General features: G+C 51.8%; 1 protein-coding gene across 2 annotated transcripts in view; it reads right to left on the minus strand.

The window, feature by feature from the left end:
• The window catches only part of LOC119389244 (cytochrome P450 3A7), a 366,480-nt gene that overhangs the window by 106,869 nt on the left and 239,613 nt on the right, over positions 1–19,998 (minus strand). For both annotated transcript variants that reach the window (XM_037656451.2, XM_049413487.1), the window contains exon 5: positions 1,459–1,745. In XM_037656451.2, coding sequence (XP_037512379.1) covers positions 1,459–1,745 — 287 coding nt within the window. The remainder of the gene's footprint in view (positions 1–1,458; positions 1,746–19,998) is intronic.

Below are 19,998 nucleotides of genomic sequence, written 5' to 3' on the forward strand. Positions count from 1 at the left end.
ACTCTGACTGACTGGGGGTGGCACCAATATGAGATAAATTTACCTAATTACGCGCTTACTCCCCCATATTGTCACGTGGTCGTGACGTCGACGAAGGCAGCAGTCAGCACGTCAGAGATGAAACTCTTTATTTGGCCGAACTTGTCGCCGGGAAACTGAAAGTCAAACTATAGCAATACACTGAGAGCAGCGAACAGAGCGTCGACCGTCGATCAACTGACTTATGGCTGGGACGCGCCGTCTTTTATACATCACGCATTGAACTTTCCAGTCTTATCACTGGTCGTCGCGCAAGCTCCGGAATAATGTAGACTATTCGCGTCCTGCGCGCAATCTTAAAAAATGATCTACTACAATCGCGAAGCTTCTCGAACACTGCGGCACGGCCAGTGCCGTGCGTTGCTAACCGTCCTTGCTGCATGGTCAAACCCGAACACATGAAAATAAGTCATGAAGCGGACGTAGCAATATTTGAAATAGAGTAACAAGCAGTGAGCTGGCGTTTTAGGGAATAAATTAGCCACTCAGTCCAGCCAATATACACGTCATGTAAATTTCTGCAAGACGCCATGGTTAAAAGTGAGCAGACGGTGACTTTGCGCACAAGGACCGGATTACGGAGATTCAACCAAGTAAACGGCCCAGGTCTGTCCATATGTGAAACCAGTATAGAAGTGTCGCGTGACTCACAGGCTATAAAAAAACCAATAAAATGCCTAGGCTGCACAGAATTCAAATATATAGTATCTCATTTGCCAAAAATCACCACATATAGGTTGCAGTAAGCATAGGCGCGCACAAAGGGCAGGGGGGCGGCCGCCACAACTCAATTTCGACCCAGGGGCTCTTTAACGGCTGCTTCGCCGGCGCTTGGTCACTCAGTCTTGCCATGGATGGCGCGCAGGATTTGCCGTCTCTGCGTGTGCTTGAGCGCAAGCGACAGGCTGGCTAGATTCATCCAACAGCTATAGCTAGACGGGAATGCTCAGGGCAGACATGCATGCACAGGGAGGCCCGACTGATTTCCGAGCCCACTTGTCGCTCGCAAGGTTGTTCAAAAGAACCCAATTTTGCTACTGCGAATGCACGAGAAGCGCAGCGTCTCATTTTTTTCGGACCGTAGCTTTTTGCAAGCAACGTAGCCCCCATAACAAAGGCCGGTTAAGTCTTTTTTTTTAATCGCGGCTCTGGACACACGTTCTCGAGGCTGCGCAACTTGCTGGACTTGTTTACAACGCCTCCGACTATTCATGACCATTTCCTTCCCGCACGTCTTCCGCAAGGCAGAGCGCCAAGCATCAGCCAGCTTGTAGAACGGCCTGTTTGCCTTTCGTAAGAAAGTTTCCTCCCTCTTTATGCGTGGGGATAGGCCTAGTGCGTTCCCGTGTTTTTGTAGCTTGTTGTGACGTCCAATATTTTCTATGAACACCGCACCCCAAGAGAGTCTCGATCTCTCACCTGATAGACTGATTGACCTCGGCCCCAGCCTGCGCCTCGAGCATCAACTGGAGCATGTCGGTGGCGCAAACCTTGGGCTCCCGTCGTCGAAGCTCTATGACCTGGCGAAGATTGTCAATCATGCGCTGCATAACCTTGTAGTAGTCGCTCAAACGGTAGAGCGACGTCAGGACGACCCGCAGTAAGGGAAACCGGATCGCGTTACACACTGCGGCACTCTCGGCTTCCTCGAAGAGCTTCCGAACTCCCAACAGCAGCGGGTCGTTTGGGTTCTTCTGACAGTCCACCTGCACAACGAATCGCGTCATCGCCATACTCCCCTGAAAAATCGATCTCAGTTTACCATATTCAAGGAAATCTTGTATTCCCACACTCTCGTCGGTGTTACGGGCGTTTGCAAAAAACTCAGAGTGTGTATGTGGCCCACTACTGGTCAGTAGTGGGCACATACGCGCTCTAGTACACGCTCTGAGTGTTAAGAGTGGGGTACATAGTAGGTGAGTAATGAGGCGTGTCGGCGTCGGTGTTGTACGTGTTCGCAAAAATTCATAGCGTGTGTGTGCCACACAAATTGGGCAAGCCCTGCTACGCACCACTGATTCACTAAAAAAGATAAAGGGAACTGCACGCCGGCACGTGGCACGTCTCCCTCCTCACTCGGAGCTGGAGCGCAAAAGGAGGCAAAGGAGGAGGGAGATCACTCACTTTGACCTCGGAGGAGGGAAAAAAGTAAGCCGATCCGCAGTTGAGGGATGCCAGCGCAGAAGCGCAAACACAACCTGAGGCTGCTCCATAATTTTGACACGTGGGCGTCGAAGCGAAAAGGCGATGGTGGGCCGATCCTCAGGTTCGGGCAGCAGAAGCACAAGCAAAAGCCCAGCACCGAGCAGCTAACCCTGAAGTGCGTAGCCGGGACATGAACTCTAAACGCATGCTATGAGAAGACAATCCTGAGTGGCGAGTCCAGGATACCAGCCTATAGAGGCTCGAATGCAGGCGAAACGAATGCAGTAGCCACAAATGCCAGTGCTAATCCTACTCATCCATTCTTACCAGGATCGGCGATGGCTGGGCGCTGGAAGAAGACGAACTCAAATTACCAGCTGATGTGGGTGAATCCCGTCTAATTCCCAGCACGGATGAAGAAAAAAGAGGGGGCACTGCGCAATGGGAATGAATTGACGAAAGAAATATAGCAGCTCATGCACGCACACGACAAGCTTCACTTGCACCCCGATAGGGGCAGGGCTCCTTTTTTTCTTGTCTGTGTAAACTTTCCCCTTGTTTCATTGACCTCGTGAGATCGGTTACCAATGGACGCAATGGCTGTACAGTTATAATGATATTCGTGTTGTACCGAAGGAGTTTAACGTTCTCTCCGGAATTATTCGTGGCGCAATATGTCATGCAACCGAGTCGTCACGTGGTCTTGCGAATCAGCTGCTTCGAAGATTGTAATTTGTTCCAAGCATAGAGCTTTTGCAATTGCCCTACCAAGAAAAAGGGGAAAAGGGAAGCGTGGTGTGTACTACTTTTGCTTTCGTCCCGCCTGCTTGGGGAAAAAGAATGCAAGCCAAATCCACTCTGTATAAGCCGTCCAAACCGCGTAAGCTGGTGCCCTTTTTCGTCAGGCCTTTCTATGTTTTTTTTTTCTTCTCAAGTGGTTGCGAGTATTTCTGTGTTGTATCATTCCTCTTTATTTGGCACTATGTTGAGCTACGGGAGGACGACATTGTCACGTGGCAGTGCCATTGACGAAGGCAGTAGTCGGCGTGACGAAACTCTTTAGATGCGAAGTATCTCTTGCTCGGGGGTATGTAACGCGGCGTGGTAATCTGCACGCGGCGTAGTAGTCCGCACTCACACTACGCATGCGCGACTCTCCTCCTTCCCTCTCTCCAACAGCCGCGCGTTACTCTCTTCACTTCTCTACCAGCACCTGCTTGCGCTTCTCCTGCGTTCTCGCTTCTGCTCTCACGGCGCATACGCTACTGTCCTCCTCTAGTCTCCTCTCCTTCAAGTGGTAGAGCGCTGCGCGCGTTCAGTCCTGCGCTTGCTTCGGTTGACTCCTCTGATATGCGGGCTCGACATGCCGAAATTCTCTCTTGCGCAGCGCGGCGATGAGGGCCAGCGCATGCGCGTCCCCTCCCGCTCTCTCTCCTCTCCTACGCTGTCTCTCTCTCGCGCGCCTGTCGACCGCGTTCCCCGCACGCCCTGTGAGAATTAAGGGCCAGAATAGAAGGAAGACACGAAGCGCGTAGTGTTCCTCTTCGCGTTCCACGACGCGAGGTCGGTAGCATGCCCAGCGAACGCCAACGGAACGCGATCGTGCCAGTGCTCCGGCTTCGCATCACCTCATGGTCTCCTTTAGCGGGACATGGTGTAATTTTTTTATTTGGGTGAACCTGTGCCCGGGAAATGAGAAGGCGAAAGTACACAGCGGTCCAGAGTTAAAGGGAAAATCGGAGCGTGTTGCGGCAGCGCGGCACCAACGCCGGCCAGAGGCTGCAACGAGTTTTGCGCAGGTGCAGCTTGCGCTGTGAGCCGTGCTCTTCCGTCGCCTGCTGCCGTCTGTTTCCACGCTTGGAATCGTCGCGAACCGAACCATTTGCGCGATGAAAGAGCACCGGGCACGGTACTCACTGCGCCTGCGCAAAACTCGTTGCAGCCCCCGGCCCGCGGTAGCGCCACACGCTCCGATGTTCGCTTTAACTGTGGACGGCTGTGTACAAGGAATTCAAGCTGTACACTGATAGCGACGAGAACAGCGTCGGCCGTCGAGTAAACTGATCATCGGCGGAACGCGTCGTCTTTTATAAATCGAACCTTCCAGCGTTATCGCTTGGTGCTCACGTAAGCTCTCGAATAAACTTGACTATTCGCATCGTGCACGTAACTGTACACAGCGACCGGAATGCCCCTGTCGCCGAAACACAGCGTCGTTCGCACTGCACGCGCAGTGCGAACGACGCTGTGGATGTGAATGGATAGCCATATTGCGCCATCTGTCGAGTAAACCATCAACCATGGGTAGCGCTGGATGGATTCGCAGTTGCCCGGATGTTGTCGCGGCTCGCAACTACGCCATGCAATTTTGCGGGTGTTCAGCGCTTCTATCCGCGATGCACAGCGCATATAGGGGCGCCAATGAAAGCCGCGTAGCGGCGGCCGTTGGAACCGCTGGTGGGTCGCGTAGCAGACGCTTCACTTGCGCGCGTGCGATTTGCCGCTTGTGCGCGCCCCAGATAATTACTTTTGCGGCGATAGTGTGCGCAAAGGAGCCGCACTTTATAATAGTGGACATGTGCCCGATGTCACAGCTGTGTGGGACGACAATGTGTGGGGATCGAGGCTTGCCCGTCGCCATTGCGCGGGTTTTCGCCTATGTCTGCCATCCCCACGTCCGATCATATGACGCTGGGCGAGCGGGGGAGTGGCGTTAACCTCCCACTCCCGGCGTCGGACGTCGACGGGGGCGCAGCGCTCGAGTTTCGCGTCTCGCGAGACGTTTCGCGCAGCGGGGGGATGAGACTCTCTCTGGACCTCGTAGGGTAAGCACGTATTTTCTCTCCCGTCCGTCGGCTCCTCTTTTTGGGCTCGCTCGGACGGAGCTCGCTAACGGTGCCTTGCGCCAGCGGCGAGCGCTTACCTTACGTTGTCCTTTTCCGAACGCTAGGCCGAAGAGCGGTGCGGTGCATTCGCGCGTGGTCTTACTACGCAGAAGCCGTACCTATCGAAGCCAACGCGAACGGAGTTTGCCCTCACTCGAGCGATCGGGCTCTGTGGTCGCGGATCGTAAGAGTACGCAGCATAGTCGCGAGGGACCCGTTTTCCCTCAGCGGCGTGTCGCCGTGAGCCCTTTGCCCGCGGAGACGTGCTAGCGGCACCCTTTGTGTTGTATTTTCGCCCGTGGCGTGGTGAAGCCTGTTTTGCTTCTCACGCCGCCTTTGGGAGAGGGCGTTGTACGGCGTTTGTGGTGTTGCCGCAGGCAATAAAGTGTTGCGGATCTCGAGAGCAGTACTGCGTACTTGCCGCGTTGCGGTCGAACATACGTGTGCAACGGCGCGCTAGTTCACGCGAGGCGACGGCAAACGCGGCCCTGTGGCTTGCTAAGTCCGAACCCATGCCAGTGGCCGTACTCCTGTGAGGTACGTGCACACTACAAATGTCACCATACGCGCCAAGTGTTTGCCACAGACAAGCGTCAACAAGCTTCCCTACGAAGTGGAGCTCATCGTAAGTACACCGCCTTCGTTATAACGTCGCGATCAATAATGCCTGCATGCGTTGACGCGTGAACCAACGTTTTTCTCGACACAGTAGCTTCGTCTACGTGCCACGTGTTTACATAGTAGCTTTTGAGGGAGCGCTATCGCACCGGCGTATAGATTTCAGAGGTGCGGCCACGCGAAGGGTCAGCGTTGGTAAAACTTTGAAACCAGCACGATAAACTTGTGAAAAAATAAACGATACACTTGTCATCATCGCTGCAGAAGCGCACAGCGAACATTATGCACCGATGATCGCATTCCAGTGCCATCAATAGGTAGAATGCAGCCGATTTTGTCCAGCACACGTGTGATTCCACGGCGCTTTTGTAAAGGAGCCGTGACCTTCCCCACATTCTCTGGCGTTGCACTTCGCGCCATTCGTTTTTCAAGAGTGCCTAGGCATCGCGTCTTATCACTAATAACTTCATGTGCATTGTAGCGTCTACAATGCAGGCGAGGTGACCAAGTGTAAACGTAGTAGCGTTCGCTGAATACGTAGCGACATAAATGGAGAAATAAAAACACGGTAATCGTTCTAACACTGCCGTAAACAAAGCGCGATTGCTTACTTTCACGTCGTACAGCCGCAATCCACCGCCGCCGTCGCTCTCGCTCCGGAAACCTGTAGAAGTGCGTTCCTGCGATTTTTTTGTGTGTGTTTGAGCAGCCGACAACGCAGCAGTTATTTTTCGACATTGCTGAGGCCCGACAGAGTCGTTAAATCACGACGAAAACACGTCCATCCGTGCACTCGCGTAGACGCTCGCGGGAACACTGCTCGCCGGGACCCGTCAGCGCTGCCGAGCCGTGGCGGCAGATGGCGTCGTCGGCGCTTTGCGCATCGCCTATAAACGGTCGTGCTCGTTCCAACGCTCTTTGCGACTAAGGCGTGCAAGGCAGATACATCGCAATGCTCAAACAAAGCAGCATAGACAGCAGTACTCGTACATATCAGTCAATCCAAGCTCGTTGCCAATTTTATTCCACAAATCGTCCTTCAGTAAACTGTCCTTGTGCCTCGGGTGGCGTTTGTCGTAAAGGACGAGGCAGTTCTTCACCATTTCGATTAGCAATTCCGCTATGTGGATGTTTTTCAACTGCTACGTGACGAGCTTGTCGGACTTGGCCGCCATTTTGTCAAGTTCCGCGGCGAGCGGATCCGGCGGCGGTTGCCGCAAAAATCGGTCCGGGAGCAATCGGCGCGGAGAGGGCCGATTCGACGAATATCGCCGCCGCCGAACCGGATTCTGCAGCTCTCCGGTCGCCGGAATGCTCAGTGTGAACGAGCCATAACAGAATGATCTCAAAGAATCGCGAAGGTTAAAAAAAATTATCACGAGATGACGTCGCCAAGCACTTCTCTGAACTTGTACTGCCTTCAAGACGGTGTGCTATACCGCCACAATATGCGTCCCCACGGCCCTGAACGCCTTCTCGTCGTGCCTTTCCACTTGCGGGCAGATGTTCTCCGCCAGCTCCACGATGAACCTACCGCCGGTCACCTTGCAGTCACACGCACTTACGATCGCGTCCAGCGCCGCTTGTTCTGGCCAGGCCTCTATCGCTCCGTGAAAAAGTACGTCAGCAGCTGCGACCTCTGTCAACGTCGAAAACGACCAACAATGCTTCCAGCCGGCCACCTTCAGCCTACTGACATCCCCGCCAAACCATTCTACCGCGTCGGGCTCGACCTCCTCGGACCATTCCCCACTTCTGCATCCGGGAACAAGTTGGTCGCCGTAGCGACTGACTACGCCACACGTTACGCCATTACCCGCGCTCTTCCCACCAGCTGCGCTACTGATGTCGCCGACTTTCTACTGCATGACATCATCTTGCATCACGGTGCTCCTCGACAGCTTCTCACCGACCAAGACTCCTTGTCCCGGGTCATCCAGGACATTGTTCGTTCCTGTTCTACGAACCACAAGTTCACAACGGCATACCACCCGCAAACTAATGGGCTTACAGAGCGCCTGAACCGCACTCTCACCGACATGTTGTCGATGTATGCTTCTGTCGACCACCGCGACTGGGACGCAACGTTACCCTACGTCACATTCGCTTACAACTCCTCCAGGCATGACACCACAGGTTATTCCCCATTTTATCTTCTGTATGGACGTGAGCCATCCCTCCCTCTTGACACACTGCTTCCCACTGGTTCAAACTCGCCTGTGACATACGTTCTCGATGCCATTGCACGAGCCGACACAGCACGACAGATTGCCCGAGAGCGCCTCACAGCATCTCAGGCCTCTCAAAAAACCTGTATGATCGCCGACACCGAGATGTCTCTTATGAACCCGGTTCACTTGTCCTATTGTGGACCCCATGTCGTCGCACCGGTCTCTCCGAAAAGTTGTTATTTCGCTATAACGGACGATATAAAGTCGTGCGGAAGGTCACTGACCTCACATATGAAATACAGCGAGTCGCCGATTCAGTGCAGTCAATGCCACCGCCATCCACTGTTGTGCACGTCGTAAGACTGAAACCGTATGTGCCGTCCACTTCACTACTTCCGTGACCAGCGCCGGGTCGGCGCTTTTACGCCGCGGGGTAGTGTCACAAGGTAGCAGTGGGTCAGTGGCACAAGGTAGTAGTGGGACCCACTCTGGAAGAGGGACAACGACGAAGTGCTGAAGGGACATCTACTTTAGTAATAGGGAGGTAAAAAAAATGACCGTAATTATCATCCGTTGCTACAATAATTTTTCTTGGCCAATCCCCCAGAGTGGGTATGTGCCAGAATTAGCAGGCTACAAACAAACAAACAAACAAACAGGCTCCGGTCCGCCATTGTCTCAGCCACTATTTCTGCTTGTATATATCTGTAACTATACGTTTTCTTGTAACATTATGACGTGTGGGCGAAGCTCTGGGGATCGTTCGGTCACCGTGCATCTCCCGTTTGTCGTTTTTGCCGTTTTGCCGCCGCTTCCCGCGCCATCGCCTCCGGAGTAGTAGCTTGTCGTCGGCGTTCCCGTTTAGCCGGCGCATGCCGCGCCTTTTGTTCGTTTTCATCCATGGCAGAAAGAGAATGTGTGGTCTGGAACGCGCTTACATACGCATTTTCACCGCCGCGTCCCCTCGTGTATTCAAAGTGACAAAGAGCCGATGACAAAGCTCGGTCCTAAGGTCCATATTGTGTACGTTGAAGTCGCCGACTAGTATAAAGGGTTTGTGCTTGTAGGTGATTTATATTGTTTCGTCAAAATTACGATTGCTGTAGGTCTGGAAAACATAAAACTGCGCCTACATACAGGACACAAGAAGAAAGAAGTGGACGGGACCAGCGCAGACTAACAACTATTGTAAGCCTTTTTTTATTCACATACATATGTTTAGACTACAGCAAAGGTTTTCTAACCACCATGACAACGGACAGTGATCGTCGACGACACAGCTAGGTCCTAAGGTCTATAATTTCTACATTTAAATCACCGACTAGTATAAAGGGTTTGTGCTTCTAGGTGTTTCATATTGTTTTGTCACAGTTATGATACGCCCTTGTGCACCGCAGCGCTGAGACACGCCGCTCTTGCCGGACACCGGACATGCCTCGACCCTAAGCTGATTCACCCCTAAAACATTGCGGCGCTGTCTGCGCCGAACGTTGCTGAAGGTTTTTGTGGATGAAACATAAAAATAAGCCAATGAACGACCGTGGCAATATGCTCATTCACGACCGCGCTGGAACACTAAGATAGCGTTCTAGGGTGGTCGTGGCCCATTCCACTCGCCCAAAACGGGCACTAAAGTAAAAGCTTGCTAATTTGACCCCTTTATTTCGGAAAGTCTGATAATTCGGATCTGTTCTCTCGTCCCAGCAAGCATATACATTGTTTGATAGCATCAAACAATGTTCGTGTGTGTGCGCTGTGTTAAGATCAAAGTCTCGTTATTTCGGATGATCATCGAGACGCGCCGAGAGCGAAGCGCCTCCAATGTGCGACTCAAAGGAGCAAAAATGGCGTTCGAGTACAACCGAAACGGCCGCAGGCCTTCAGAAAGGCGTGGTCGCCATCCACAATTGCGTCGTTGGCGACCAAGACAGGCCCGCGTTACGCCAACGGACGGCGAAGAGTCGACTTATAACAACTTTACTGTTAATAAAAACACATACAGCGGAAAGCAGAGTATACTGTGAACAGCTCAGCCAGATCTTAAGGTCGTGTGTGGCAAGGAGAGTCTACAAACCGAGCACCCAGTGACCACTTTCTCAAGCGCCCTCTCTTCATACAGAGGCCGGTCCTCACTCTCTGCGGAGCTTCCGACGGCTGCTGTATGCAATCACACACCAAGCTGCTGCTATTGACCAATAGCAGACATCAAGAGCAGCGTTTGAATCATATGGGCTTGGGTCGCGGGGTTCCGCCGCGCACCAGCGCCGCGCTCTACAGTGTGCCAAAGTTAAACAGTAACAACACTACCACGCACTGGATTCGCACGAGGAGAGAGCGATCGGGTGTCGCGACGCGCTGACTTGTTTCCTCCTTGCCGCCCCTCCCTGTGTAGCTCCCAGCGCGCTCGTTGAGACGAGAGAAGAGAAAAGTGCTCGCCACAAATTTCTGGAACTCCGCTATTTCTTGACAAATTGTAAACATCCTTGCGGCGTTCCATTCGCGAGGCACTAAACTACGATACTGAGGTCATTCGATAGTCGCTAGGAAAAGTGGAAACCATGTAAGTGAGACGCGCCCTTTGCCATGTAGATGATTATGAGGCACGGTTTCCGAAGTGCTACACTGCTCAACTCGCAAGACCGCCCTTGAAAAGTGCGTCGCATCAGCAGCGGCAAAAAAAGAGAGCAAAAAAATTGGTGCAGCTACGCACTACTGCGAACACTGTGGAAACAGCGAAGCTGCCCTCACTTCCTCTTCCCACCCCTTGCTATACTGTAGTATAGATCGCTTTGCTATGCGTTCTTTCTCTCTTTTTCTTTATCTCTATCCTTCTGTCTCTGTATTTCCTTCTCTCGCTTTCTATCTGTTATTTTTGTTGCGATAGCAATTATATAGACACTCTCGGCAATTTTCGCCATCGCCGTCATGTCCCATATATGTATATGTATGTATATATAAATAAAAACCACAAATAAAGATAATTCAAAAGAAAAAAATTCGAAGCGCGACCGGGGATTCGAACTTGCAATCTCTCCTCCGTAGCGCGCTGCCATGCGTCATTTTTTATGCCATGCGTTAATTTTTTTTTTCTTTAATGCGTAGAAAGGTTACCTGTATTTATTGTGAACTGAATCATTCGTTCTCCAGGATAATAACTGCAGAATACAAACGCACGTGGCGTTGGGTGAAACGCATGGGACGGCGCCGAAATTAAAATTATGCGAGACCCGGGCAATGCTGCACCGTTGCCCTCGCTCCCTTTGCGTCGTATAGCTGGCGACCCACGCTATTTTTCGATTTTGGGGTTGCAGAGCCGCGCCACTCGCGGCCAGTAGGCCAAAGAAAAAGAAGAGCGTCCTGCGGCTCGTGATGGTGCGAGTTAGTGGCAACGCTTTGGCTCTTGTAGGCTACAGGAGGGAAGAAACGAGACGGCTGAACAGAATCACAGTGTATATCTTACAGCGTGACCAGAATCCTGAGGTTAAAATTACAGCGCAAACGTACAAGACACCCGCAAAGAAAAGAATCGTATGACACAAGCGTTGACTAGCAAGTGCTTGATTCTTTCATAGGCCAATGCATAGATAAGCCCAAAGCACGGCGTAAGATATATACTCTTTAGGTGAGGACCCTCGCGAGACGCGATCGACCAGATAAAGTAACAACATCAAGAGCCCGTCAGACCGCTGACGGCAGCGGATACCTATCGGCGGGATGATGCAACATAAAAACGCGTTCCTCTAGCAACTGGCGCTTCGCGAGAAATCTGAATTTCCTAGACAGCAAACGCGGCATGCCAGCAACTCATGTTCGAAACGCATGCCGCGTTTTTCACGAGTGAAAAACGAGACATGCGGCGGATGCCGGCGTTGTACAGAAAGCATTTCCTCTCCTTTAGTTGCGTCTTCCCGCCGTTAAATACCCGCTGCGGTCACCGGACCAGCAGACGCGCGCCGTTGTTACTTTATCTGGTCGAACGCGCTCTGCATTAAAGCCAAGAAGTGTCCCCACCTAAACAGCATATATTTTACACCGTGGCCCAAGGCAACCTTACAGCAAATGCACACACAATAGCTCTAAACCAAAACGTATGACAAGGATGATAGTGCATTAATAGGGCTCCGTGTTTTCAGTGTTTATATTTCTTGAAAATCGGCGGGTGTTTATCGTAGTTTATAGTTCTGGCGGGAATTCGGCGTTTATTGAAGTTTATTTCTCGTAAATCCCAAATTCTCCGAAATTCGGAGTTTTGCATTATTGTCAAAACCCCAAAATTTTAGATGAATTCATATCTGAATACTAAAACATCAAAACACACGAAGCATTTTCTTTTTAACACGAAAGTGTTTTATCCCGGAGTCCACCAAGACTTCAGTGACGTATTTCCGTCACAGAAATGACGTCGAAAACATATACAGAACCAGATGGCAAATAAAAAAAAGGTACCGTCAACGGGCATCGAAGCCACGACCGCTCGGTCCGTAACGACAGATGCCGGGCACGCTATCCACTGCGCCACGGCCTTTTTTTTTTCTTACAGACTCTGGAGGCTTTACGAACGCGCCTTTTATATCTACCACTCTCCCGGCCGGCTGGGGGGTGTTGACCTCTGGGAGTGGTAAGGTAAAGTAATTCGCCATTGCTGTGGCCTCCTCGACTAGCACCTGCAACGCGTTACGCGTCCGTCCCATTCGGCGCGTTTTCAATAGAAGTTCAATTTTGAAAATGCCTTAACACACCGCGAGGTGGCGACCTTTGCCCAAGCGTCGTAAAAGCGTCAGCCTCGCTCAGCATCACGCTAATACAAACCAAAAATAGCTCTACGACGCGCGCCTGCCTCACCTGGCTGTAACGCCGCGTTCCATGCTCACGCGCTCGCCCCGGGAAAAATCGCAGCCGGGCTACTGGGGCGGCACGACGCGCTTTGCGTTTCCCTCTAGTCCGGCGGTGGTGTTCAATCACATTTTAACATGCCGCGGGATGGCGACCAAGTTCTACGTCGAATATGCGACGCTCTTCTGGCTATCACACCTCGTTCTCTGATTACGCTTTCGCCGTTGACTACTACAGCTACCACAAGGGTTTGTTTAATCATTTAACATGGACGTTAGTCGTCGGGATGGAGATGTACCACCAATCATCAAAGTGGGTGCATACACTTTAAACGGCGCCATTAGCTGCCATACATCAATATACATTGTGCAAACTCTCTTATATCAATGTACAGTAAGCATTCAGTTACTTCTGTAAGGGCACGCTTTACTTTCGTGTTATTCCGATTCCTATGACGGAGGGATCAACCGTGTTTTTTCTAGAAGGTTTGAATGCACAAAAACTTATATGCACAAGCAAGATACTTCAATACAAAAGCCCTGTATTTGTGCGTATAACATCCTTAGCTTAAAACTTATTGTAAAACACGCAAGCATACTTTGCGAGGCTGCTGCCAGTGATCGATGCGCATTCCTTTCAATTGACGACTCTCAGCTTTGAAAATGCCCTTTGAACGTTAGCGCTAGAAACCGGAAGCGCCAGAAGACGCAACATGCAGCGAGAAAGCACTGCTCACTGCACATTGTGAAGTCTCCAAAATGACAGGGGTTCAACAACGTTACATATATCATAGCACTGATAGTTCGCAAAAGCAATCAGGAGCTGGCTCATGTCGTCGGTTTCAAGAAGCACTGACCGAAAAATAGGCGCATAGGTTTGGAACGCGCAGGGCAGCTCATGCTTCACATTTGGATTCACAATTTAAACACCGTATACCAAAACGATTCTTTGCTGCACTAGAGTTCATCGCACAGGTCCTTCTCAGATGTCTCTGTCCACTTTTCGGCGACAGCAGCGTAGTATCGTGAATGCCTGCGACAGTCGTTAAGCGGTCATTCTCTTCAAGGAGTTCGAACAGACTTGTGACATCTCATGTGAACACCTCGGTTGGATCACGCCATTGACTCATGAGTGCGTGCAAACGAACCTCCAGTACGGGATAAACTTGGTGTGCCAGGGTACTCTCGGCCTCAAGTTCCTTAATGATTGAGAACATGGCACACGAATTGGTCTTCTGAAACGTCATCTTCACGAGCAAGCTTCAGGCGACGAAATAAGACTCTTCAGCTTCTTAAACTTCGTTCCCTTGGTTCTGTCGCTTCCCAAGAAAGACAAAATGGCGCGCCAGTAGTCCAAATTATCTTCCAGAGCTTCATAAAGAGAGAACCACTTCGACGGACATACGGTTTTCATATACTTCAAGGACATTCCCACGGCCAAGCACACAAGACAAAACTTTCGACGCAGCTCCCGCGACGACTTCAACAGGGCGGGAAAGTGCACAACAAAATCGTGAACTACGCTAAACGAGCTCGTCCTGATTCCATCCTCCAGAGCATTCTTGAGTAGGTGGCACGGATCTTTGAAGTGAAGCGCCTTGAATTCGGGGTTGAAGAGTTGCAAGTCCTTGTGAAACTTCTGCACGTAGGAAGCTGAGTCGGAGCACAATACAGCTACGTCGCCTAATACAGATACGCACGGTAAACTTTAAATCGGTCAAACAAAAAGATGTATCAATGAGCGCTTAGAACTTGCCCTCTTGCCCTCTCGATAAAGAGCGGAACCAGTATAAGAAAACAGCGGCGTAGCCAGAAATTTTTTTCGGGGGGGCTTCAACCATACTTTATGTATGTTCGTGCGTGCGTTTGTATGTGAGCGTGTATATATACGCAAGCAAAATTTAAAAATTTCGGGGGGGGTTTGAACCCCCCCAACCCCCCCCCCTTGGCTACGCCCCTGTAAGAAAAAGTTGGGCGAGTCGGTGTTGGTCCAGTTTATCGGATAAATCCGAATTGTCAAAAATTTTACCGGCGAATGTTTATCGGATTTTTTCGGATAAAACCGAAAACGCGGAGCCCTATGTATTAGACACGCGAAGACATGAATACATATTCAGATGGGCGCAGGGACAAAGAAGTAAAGAAGAATTACGAAGGACAAAGAAGTTCGTTTTATTTTAGTGAACAGAATCGACGCTGGCAGGGATCGCGAGCCGTGGCCTCCGGTGCCACTGCCAAGCGCCGTCTTCTTTTTCTTCGCCGCCTAAACGAAGGCACTGCAAGGTTCTTGGGACAGCGCGAGCACAACAGTCCGCGAGCGGCTTTCGTTATGCGCATGGGTCCTGGCGGCTTGCTACTATCTTGGGTCCCCAATTCTAAAACTATCTAGCGTTTCGCCGGAGTTGGGATGTGCGCCTCCGACTCGTACTTTGACATACAGGGCGTGGTCGACCGTACTCGCGCGATTATCTCTTGAGGGGAAGTTTTGTAAGTCTCGTGGTTTCACCACAGAGTTTGCTTTGAAGCTATAGACTGCACGAAGGTCACTTTGCTTGCCGAAGTGGCCGCGTTTGCGAAAGGAGTGAGCTGCTAGCTAGAAGAGCCAAAGTAGGGGCTAGTTGAAGTAACTGGAACAGGCGCGCTCGTCCAGTCTCTACCTGTGCGCTCTTTTCGTGTGTCCTTCTTTGTGTTTGAGCAGCGCGCTGCAAGTTTCGAGCTGTGACAGTTGCTACTTCGCACTCGCCTTGTGTGCTTTCTTCCCTGTACGATGAGGATGTGGTCCCCTACATTTTGGTCCCCTACATTGTTGTTTGTTGTGAGTTGAAGCCTCCGTCGCCCTTGCTTTAACTACAGACGGGACGCAGCAAGCCCAGTACAGCAAGCCCAGTGCAGACACCGTTCTCGGGAATGTTTACGGAACGTCCTGGGAAGACCGACGTCCTAGTGCATCGCCTCAATACCGGCGACGCCCGGCCATGGCGTTGCAACCCGAGACCGCTGAGCCAGCACAAGCGAGTCGTTCTCGATAAAGCCCTGGACGAAATGATCGACACAGGAGCCGTACGACCCTCGGACAGTCCGTGGGCCTTCCCTGTGGTACCGGCCCCAAAGGAAGATGGTACGGCACGTCTTTGTGTGGACTACCGCAGGCTCAACGCAGTCACGGTGAGAGATTCCTGCCCTATGCCAGCAATATCGAGCATAACTTATGCACTGGGAAACGCAAAGTTCTTCACCACTATCGACTGTTCTCGTGGGTATCTGCAAATCGAGGTTCACCCTGACGATATCCCAAAAACGGCATTCGCATGTCATAGAGGCTTGTTCGACTGTGTGCGCATGCCCTATGGTCTTTCCAATAGTCCGAGTTCTTATCAGCGCATGATGGATATGGTCTTGGGTGAGTTTAATTATGCACTTTGGTATCTTGACGATGTGACGGTGTTTTCGCGCACGTTTGAAGAGCATCTTGAACATTTGCATACGGTGCTACAGCGCATCTCAGCAGCCGGTCTAACTGTTCATCTCGGAAAACTGCAGCTCGCTACTAACAAAATCAACCTTCTTGGGTTTGTTGTCGGCAACGGCGTACTAAAACCAAACTCAGATAAACTGAAGGCAATTGCAGATTACCCCCCACCCCAGAATACTAAGAGCTTTCAAAGGTTTCTCGGAATGATTGCTCTTTATCGTGACTTCATTTCACAGTGCGCAGACATCTCCCGACCACTAACTCACTTGCTGAAGAAAGGTGCGAAATGGCTCTGGAGCGGTGAGCAACAAGCAGCTTTCGACACGCTTCTGAAAGCGATCACCAGTAACGCCTTCCTTCAGCTGCCAGATCTTAACAAACCTTTTGTGTTACAGACAGACGCCAGCGATTACGGACTTGGCGCAGTACCTTTACAGGAATGCGCAGGCGCTCTGAAGCCCTTTGCCTTCGCAAGCCACACTCTGACCGGGGCGGAACGAAACTACTCGGTAACAGAAAAAGAGTGCCTGGCTATCATTTTCGCATTAAAGAAGTTTGACATCTTTTTGGACGGGGCTCAGTTTGTCATTCAGACCGATCACCAAGCGCTCTCTTGGATGAAACGATTGCCTAATCCCTTAGGACGATTGGCCCGATGGGCGCTTACCTTGCAGCGCTACGACTGTCATTGAGTACAAGAAGGGTAGCGCTAACACAGTTGCTGACGCACTTTCACGTGCACCTTTGTCTCTTGAACACCAGGTCGAGGCGGAAACAGTGTATGCAGTTACGACACCAGCCGTGACAATGCAGTCACGTTGGGGTACTTTGGTGAGTAAACAAGAGCTCCTTGCAGCAGAGCAGGGCGATGGCCTTTATCGTAAGGTGTCAGAAAAGCTAGCGGCTCGTAATCCAACTGACACCGGAAGCGACGAGGAGACCGACTGCTACCTGCTCGGAGAAGGAGGCCTCTTGTTCCGGTACTTTCCTCAGGTTGACGATGGTAGTGTGGAGCCACCGTTTCGAGTCTTAGCAGAAGACTTACGAGAAACTGTGTCGTACGGTAACCTGGCCAGGGTTGAAACAGGATGTATTACGCTACGCGCGTTCCTGTTCAGTGTGTCAAAAGGCGAAACCACGTGGGGGTTTACCGTTAGGAACAATGCAGTCAGTTTATAGTACATCGCCATGGTAGATTGTTGCATGTGACGTAATGGGCCCGTTTCCCATAAGTCCGCGGCGAAACCAGTATCTGCTTGTTGTGACTGACCATTTTACGAAATGGGTTGAATTGTTTCCTTTACGCAAGCTCACTTCGCAGAAAGTATGGGACTGCCTTCTAGAAACCTTCACGAGGTTCGGATTCTCTGCCCAGCTGATCACGGACAACGCAACGTACTTCACCAGCAAGGTGTTCACGGATTCCTGTGACGCCTTGGGAATTCGTCACAAGCGCACGTCTGTGTATCACCCGCCAGCCAACATCACGGAACGGGTAAACCGAAATCTGAAATTTATGCTTGTTGCGCATACTGAGCGTCATAAAGACTAGGATCTGAAACTGGCAGAAATAGCGTTCGCAACTAGGACGACAGTTAATCGCTCAACAGGTTTCACTCCTGCTCAACTTAACCTGGGCAAAGAATTGAGCTATCCGCAGGACAGTGCTTCGGCATGTGCAACCGCTTCTTCAAGGCCTTATTCAAAGTTTGCAGGGGACCTGAGACAGAGGCTGACCGACGCGGTACAACAAGCCAGACAGCACCTCGATGTGTCCCGAATGGAACAGGCAGGACAGTATGACAAGCGTCGACAAAACAATAGCTTTGAGGTTGGGGACTTGGTGTTGAAGCGGACACACCCGCTCAGCGATGCCTCGAAAGGTTTTGCCGCTTCCTTAGCTAACAGGCGACACGGACCGTATAGAATGACCCAGAAATCCAGGCTCTCGTACATGCTGAAAGATTGCTTATCTAATCAAGCGTGTGGCCCTTTTCATGTCTCAGATCTGAAACCATTTTATGCACGGCAAGACGCAGCAGCTGATGATCCAGATATGCCTCACCAGGGCTTGGCCACCCAGTCAGCCACACCACCAAGCAAGTGGTGCAACCTGCGTCCCCGGTGACGGACAAGAGGGTTTTGCGAAAATGACTAATTCCCTGTACTTGCACTTATTTCCAGTGTGGGGTTGCACACGCAACCCATTGTCTTCAACGCGGCGGCACCTCGGCTTCGCGCCACGTTTGTACGCGCAGTGGCGAGGAGGGTTGCATGGGAGAGGGCACGTGCCGCTCCCGCAGTCCTTCGCGCCCTGCTCCCTGGCCGAAGTCGAGATGCTCCGTTTTCCCTCCTTGTCCTTTTCTGGAGAGACTCCTCTCCAGACCCCAAGGGACGCACGCTGCTTCCTTGGGGACCGCCTTGTCTTTCGACTCGAGCAGCAGTGACGACCACAGCTTGATCGAGTCGGGAGCCACCCAGACGCCATCACCCCTGCGCAACGCCCGGTCTATTGTGAGGCAACTTACTGCCTCAGGGCCGGACTGCGAAGCCACGAGAGGTGAGTCGAACCTTATCGCTCTCAATCTCGTGTGCTTCCCATTTTGTTGTTCTTTTGACGTTGTCGTGCGGAACTTCTCCGCCGCTTCGTTCCTACCTTGTATTTTGTTGCGTTGGTGGCGCTTTTGGCACAATAAACTGTGTCAGGCAAAGAACTCGTCTCTGTTACCACTGGCCTGAAACCCGCCGTGGTCGCACTCAACGCGAACCGCGGGATAGGGGGTCACAGCTCTGACTGTTAGGGCTGCTGCGTAGCGCTAGTAGCGAGTAACTACACTCCTCTAGTGCGCTGTGTGATCCAAAGACGGGGCAGTTTCGCACGCGCGGATCTGTTCGTTACAAAGTAACCCCTGCATTTGGCGCCCAACGTGGGGCCAGTGGTTAAACAGGACGAGTAGTTTGTGTGAGTGACTGCCACTACACGAACAACCATGGCAGCAGACGAGGCTGACTCACAGCCGCTGTTCACGCTGTCAAGGGTGGCTGCCAACGGGCAACAATTCGAAGCGGCGGTAACTGCTACCGCACAGTCGGACCCTGCGGCGAACATTAGCCAAGGGGATCTGATTTGCTTCGATGAGGGTGGCTCTACACATGAGGCCCTCCCTCCGTCAGATTGTCCGCTCGAAGGCGCGAGGCACATTACGCCGAGCCCTTTGTCCGAGCGCGCGGAGAGCAGGGAGCCACAGCGGCATACCGGCTCAACGCAATCAGCTCCTGTGCCAGACCTTACTGGCCAGAGCGAGTCTCCACAGGTTTTAAGGGATGCCTTGCGCCTGATTGAGACTTTGACGGGTGTCGTGCAGAACACTCTGCTGAGGCCCAGCACAGCTGCTCGACCAAGCGTAAAGGTGGACTTACCCACCTACATCGGGTACCATGACACAGTCAGCGCCAATGATTACCTTGACCTCATGCTGACTTACCAGCAGGCAACGGGGTTGTCCGATGGCGAGATGCTGGAACGCGTCGCTCCAGTATCACTGACTGAGCAGGCTGCCCAGTGGTTCCGACTTACCGGCCACCGGTCAAGCACGCTGTCCGAATTCCGAGCGAGGTTTCGCGACGAATTCCTACCCGCTGATTACCAGCGTCGCATGCTGCGCGAGTTAGAGCGGCGTACTCAGCATCCGGACGAGTCCTTGCTAGAGTACGTGAGGGCGATGGACGAGCTCTATCGTATTGCTGACCCCTCTGCTCTAAATTGCGAGAAGGTGGAGCGAGTCACGTGACAAGCGCACCCCACTTTTGCAGCATATTTGAGAGGCGGCAAGTTC

This window comes from Rhipicephalus sanguineus, chromosome 1 (genome assembly GCF_013339695.2).
Source record: "Rhipicephalus sanguineus isolate Rsan-2018 chromosome 1, BIME_Rsan_1.4, whole genome shotgun sequence".
NCBI classification, from domain to species: domain Eukaryota; kingdom Metazoa; phylum Arthropoda; class Arachnida; order Ixodida; family Ixodidae; genus Rhipicephalus; species Rhipicephalus sanguineus.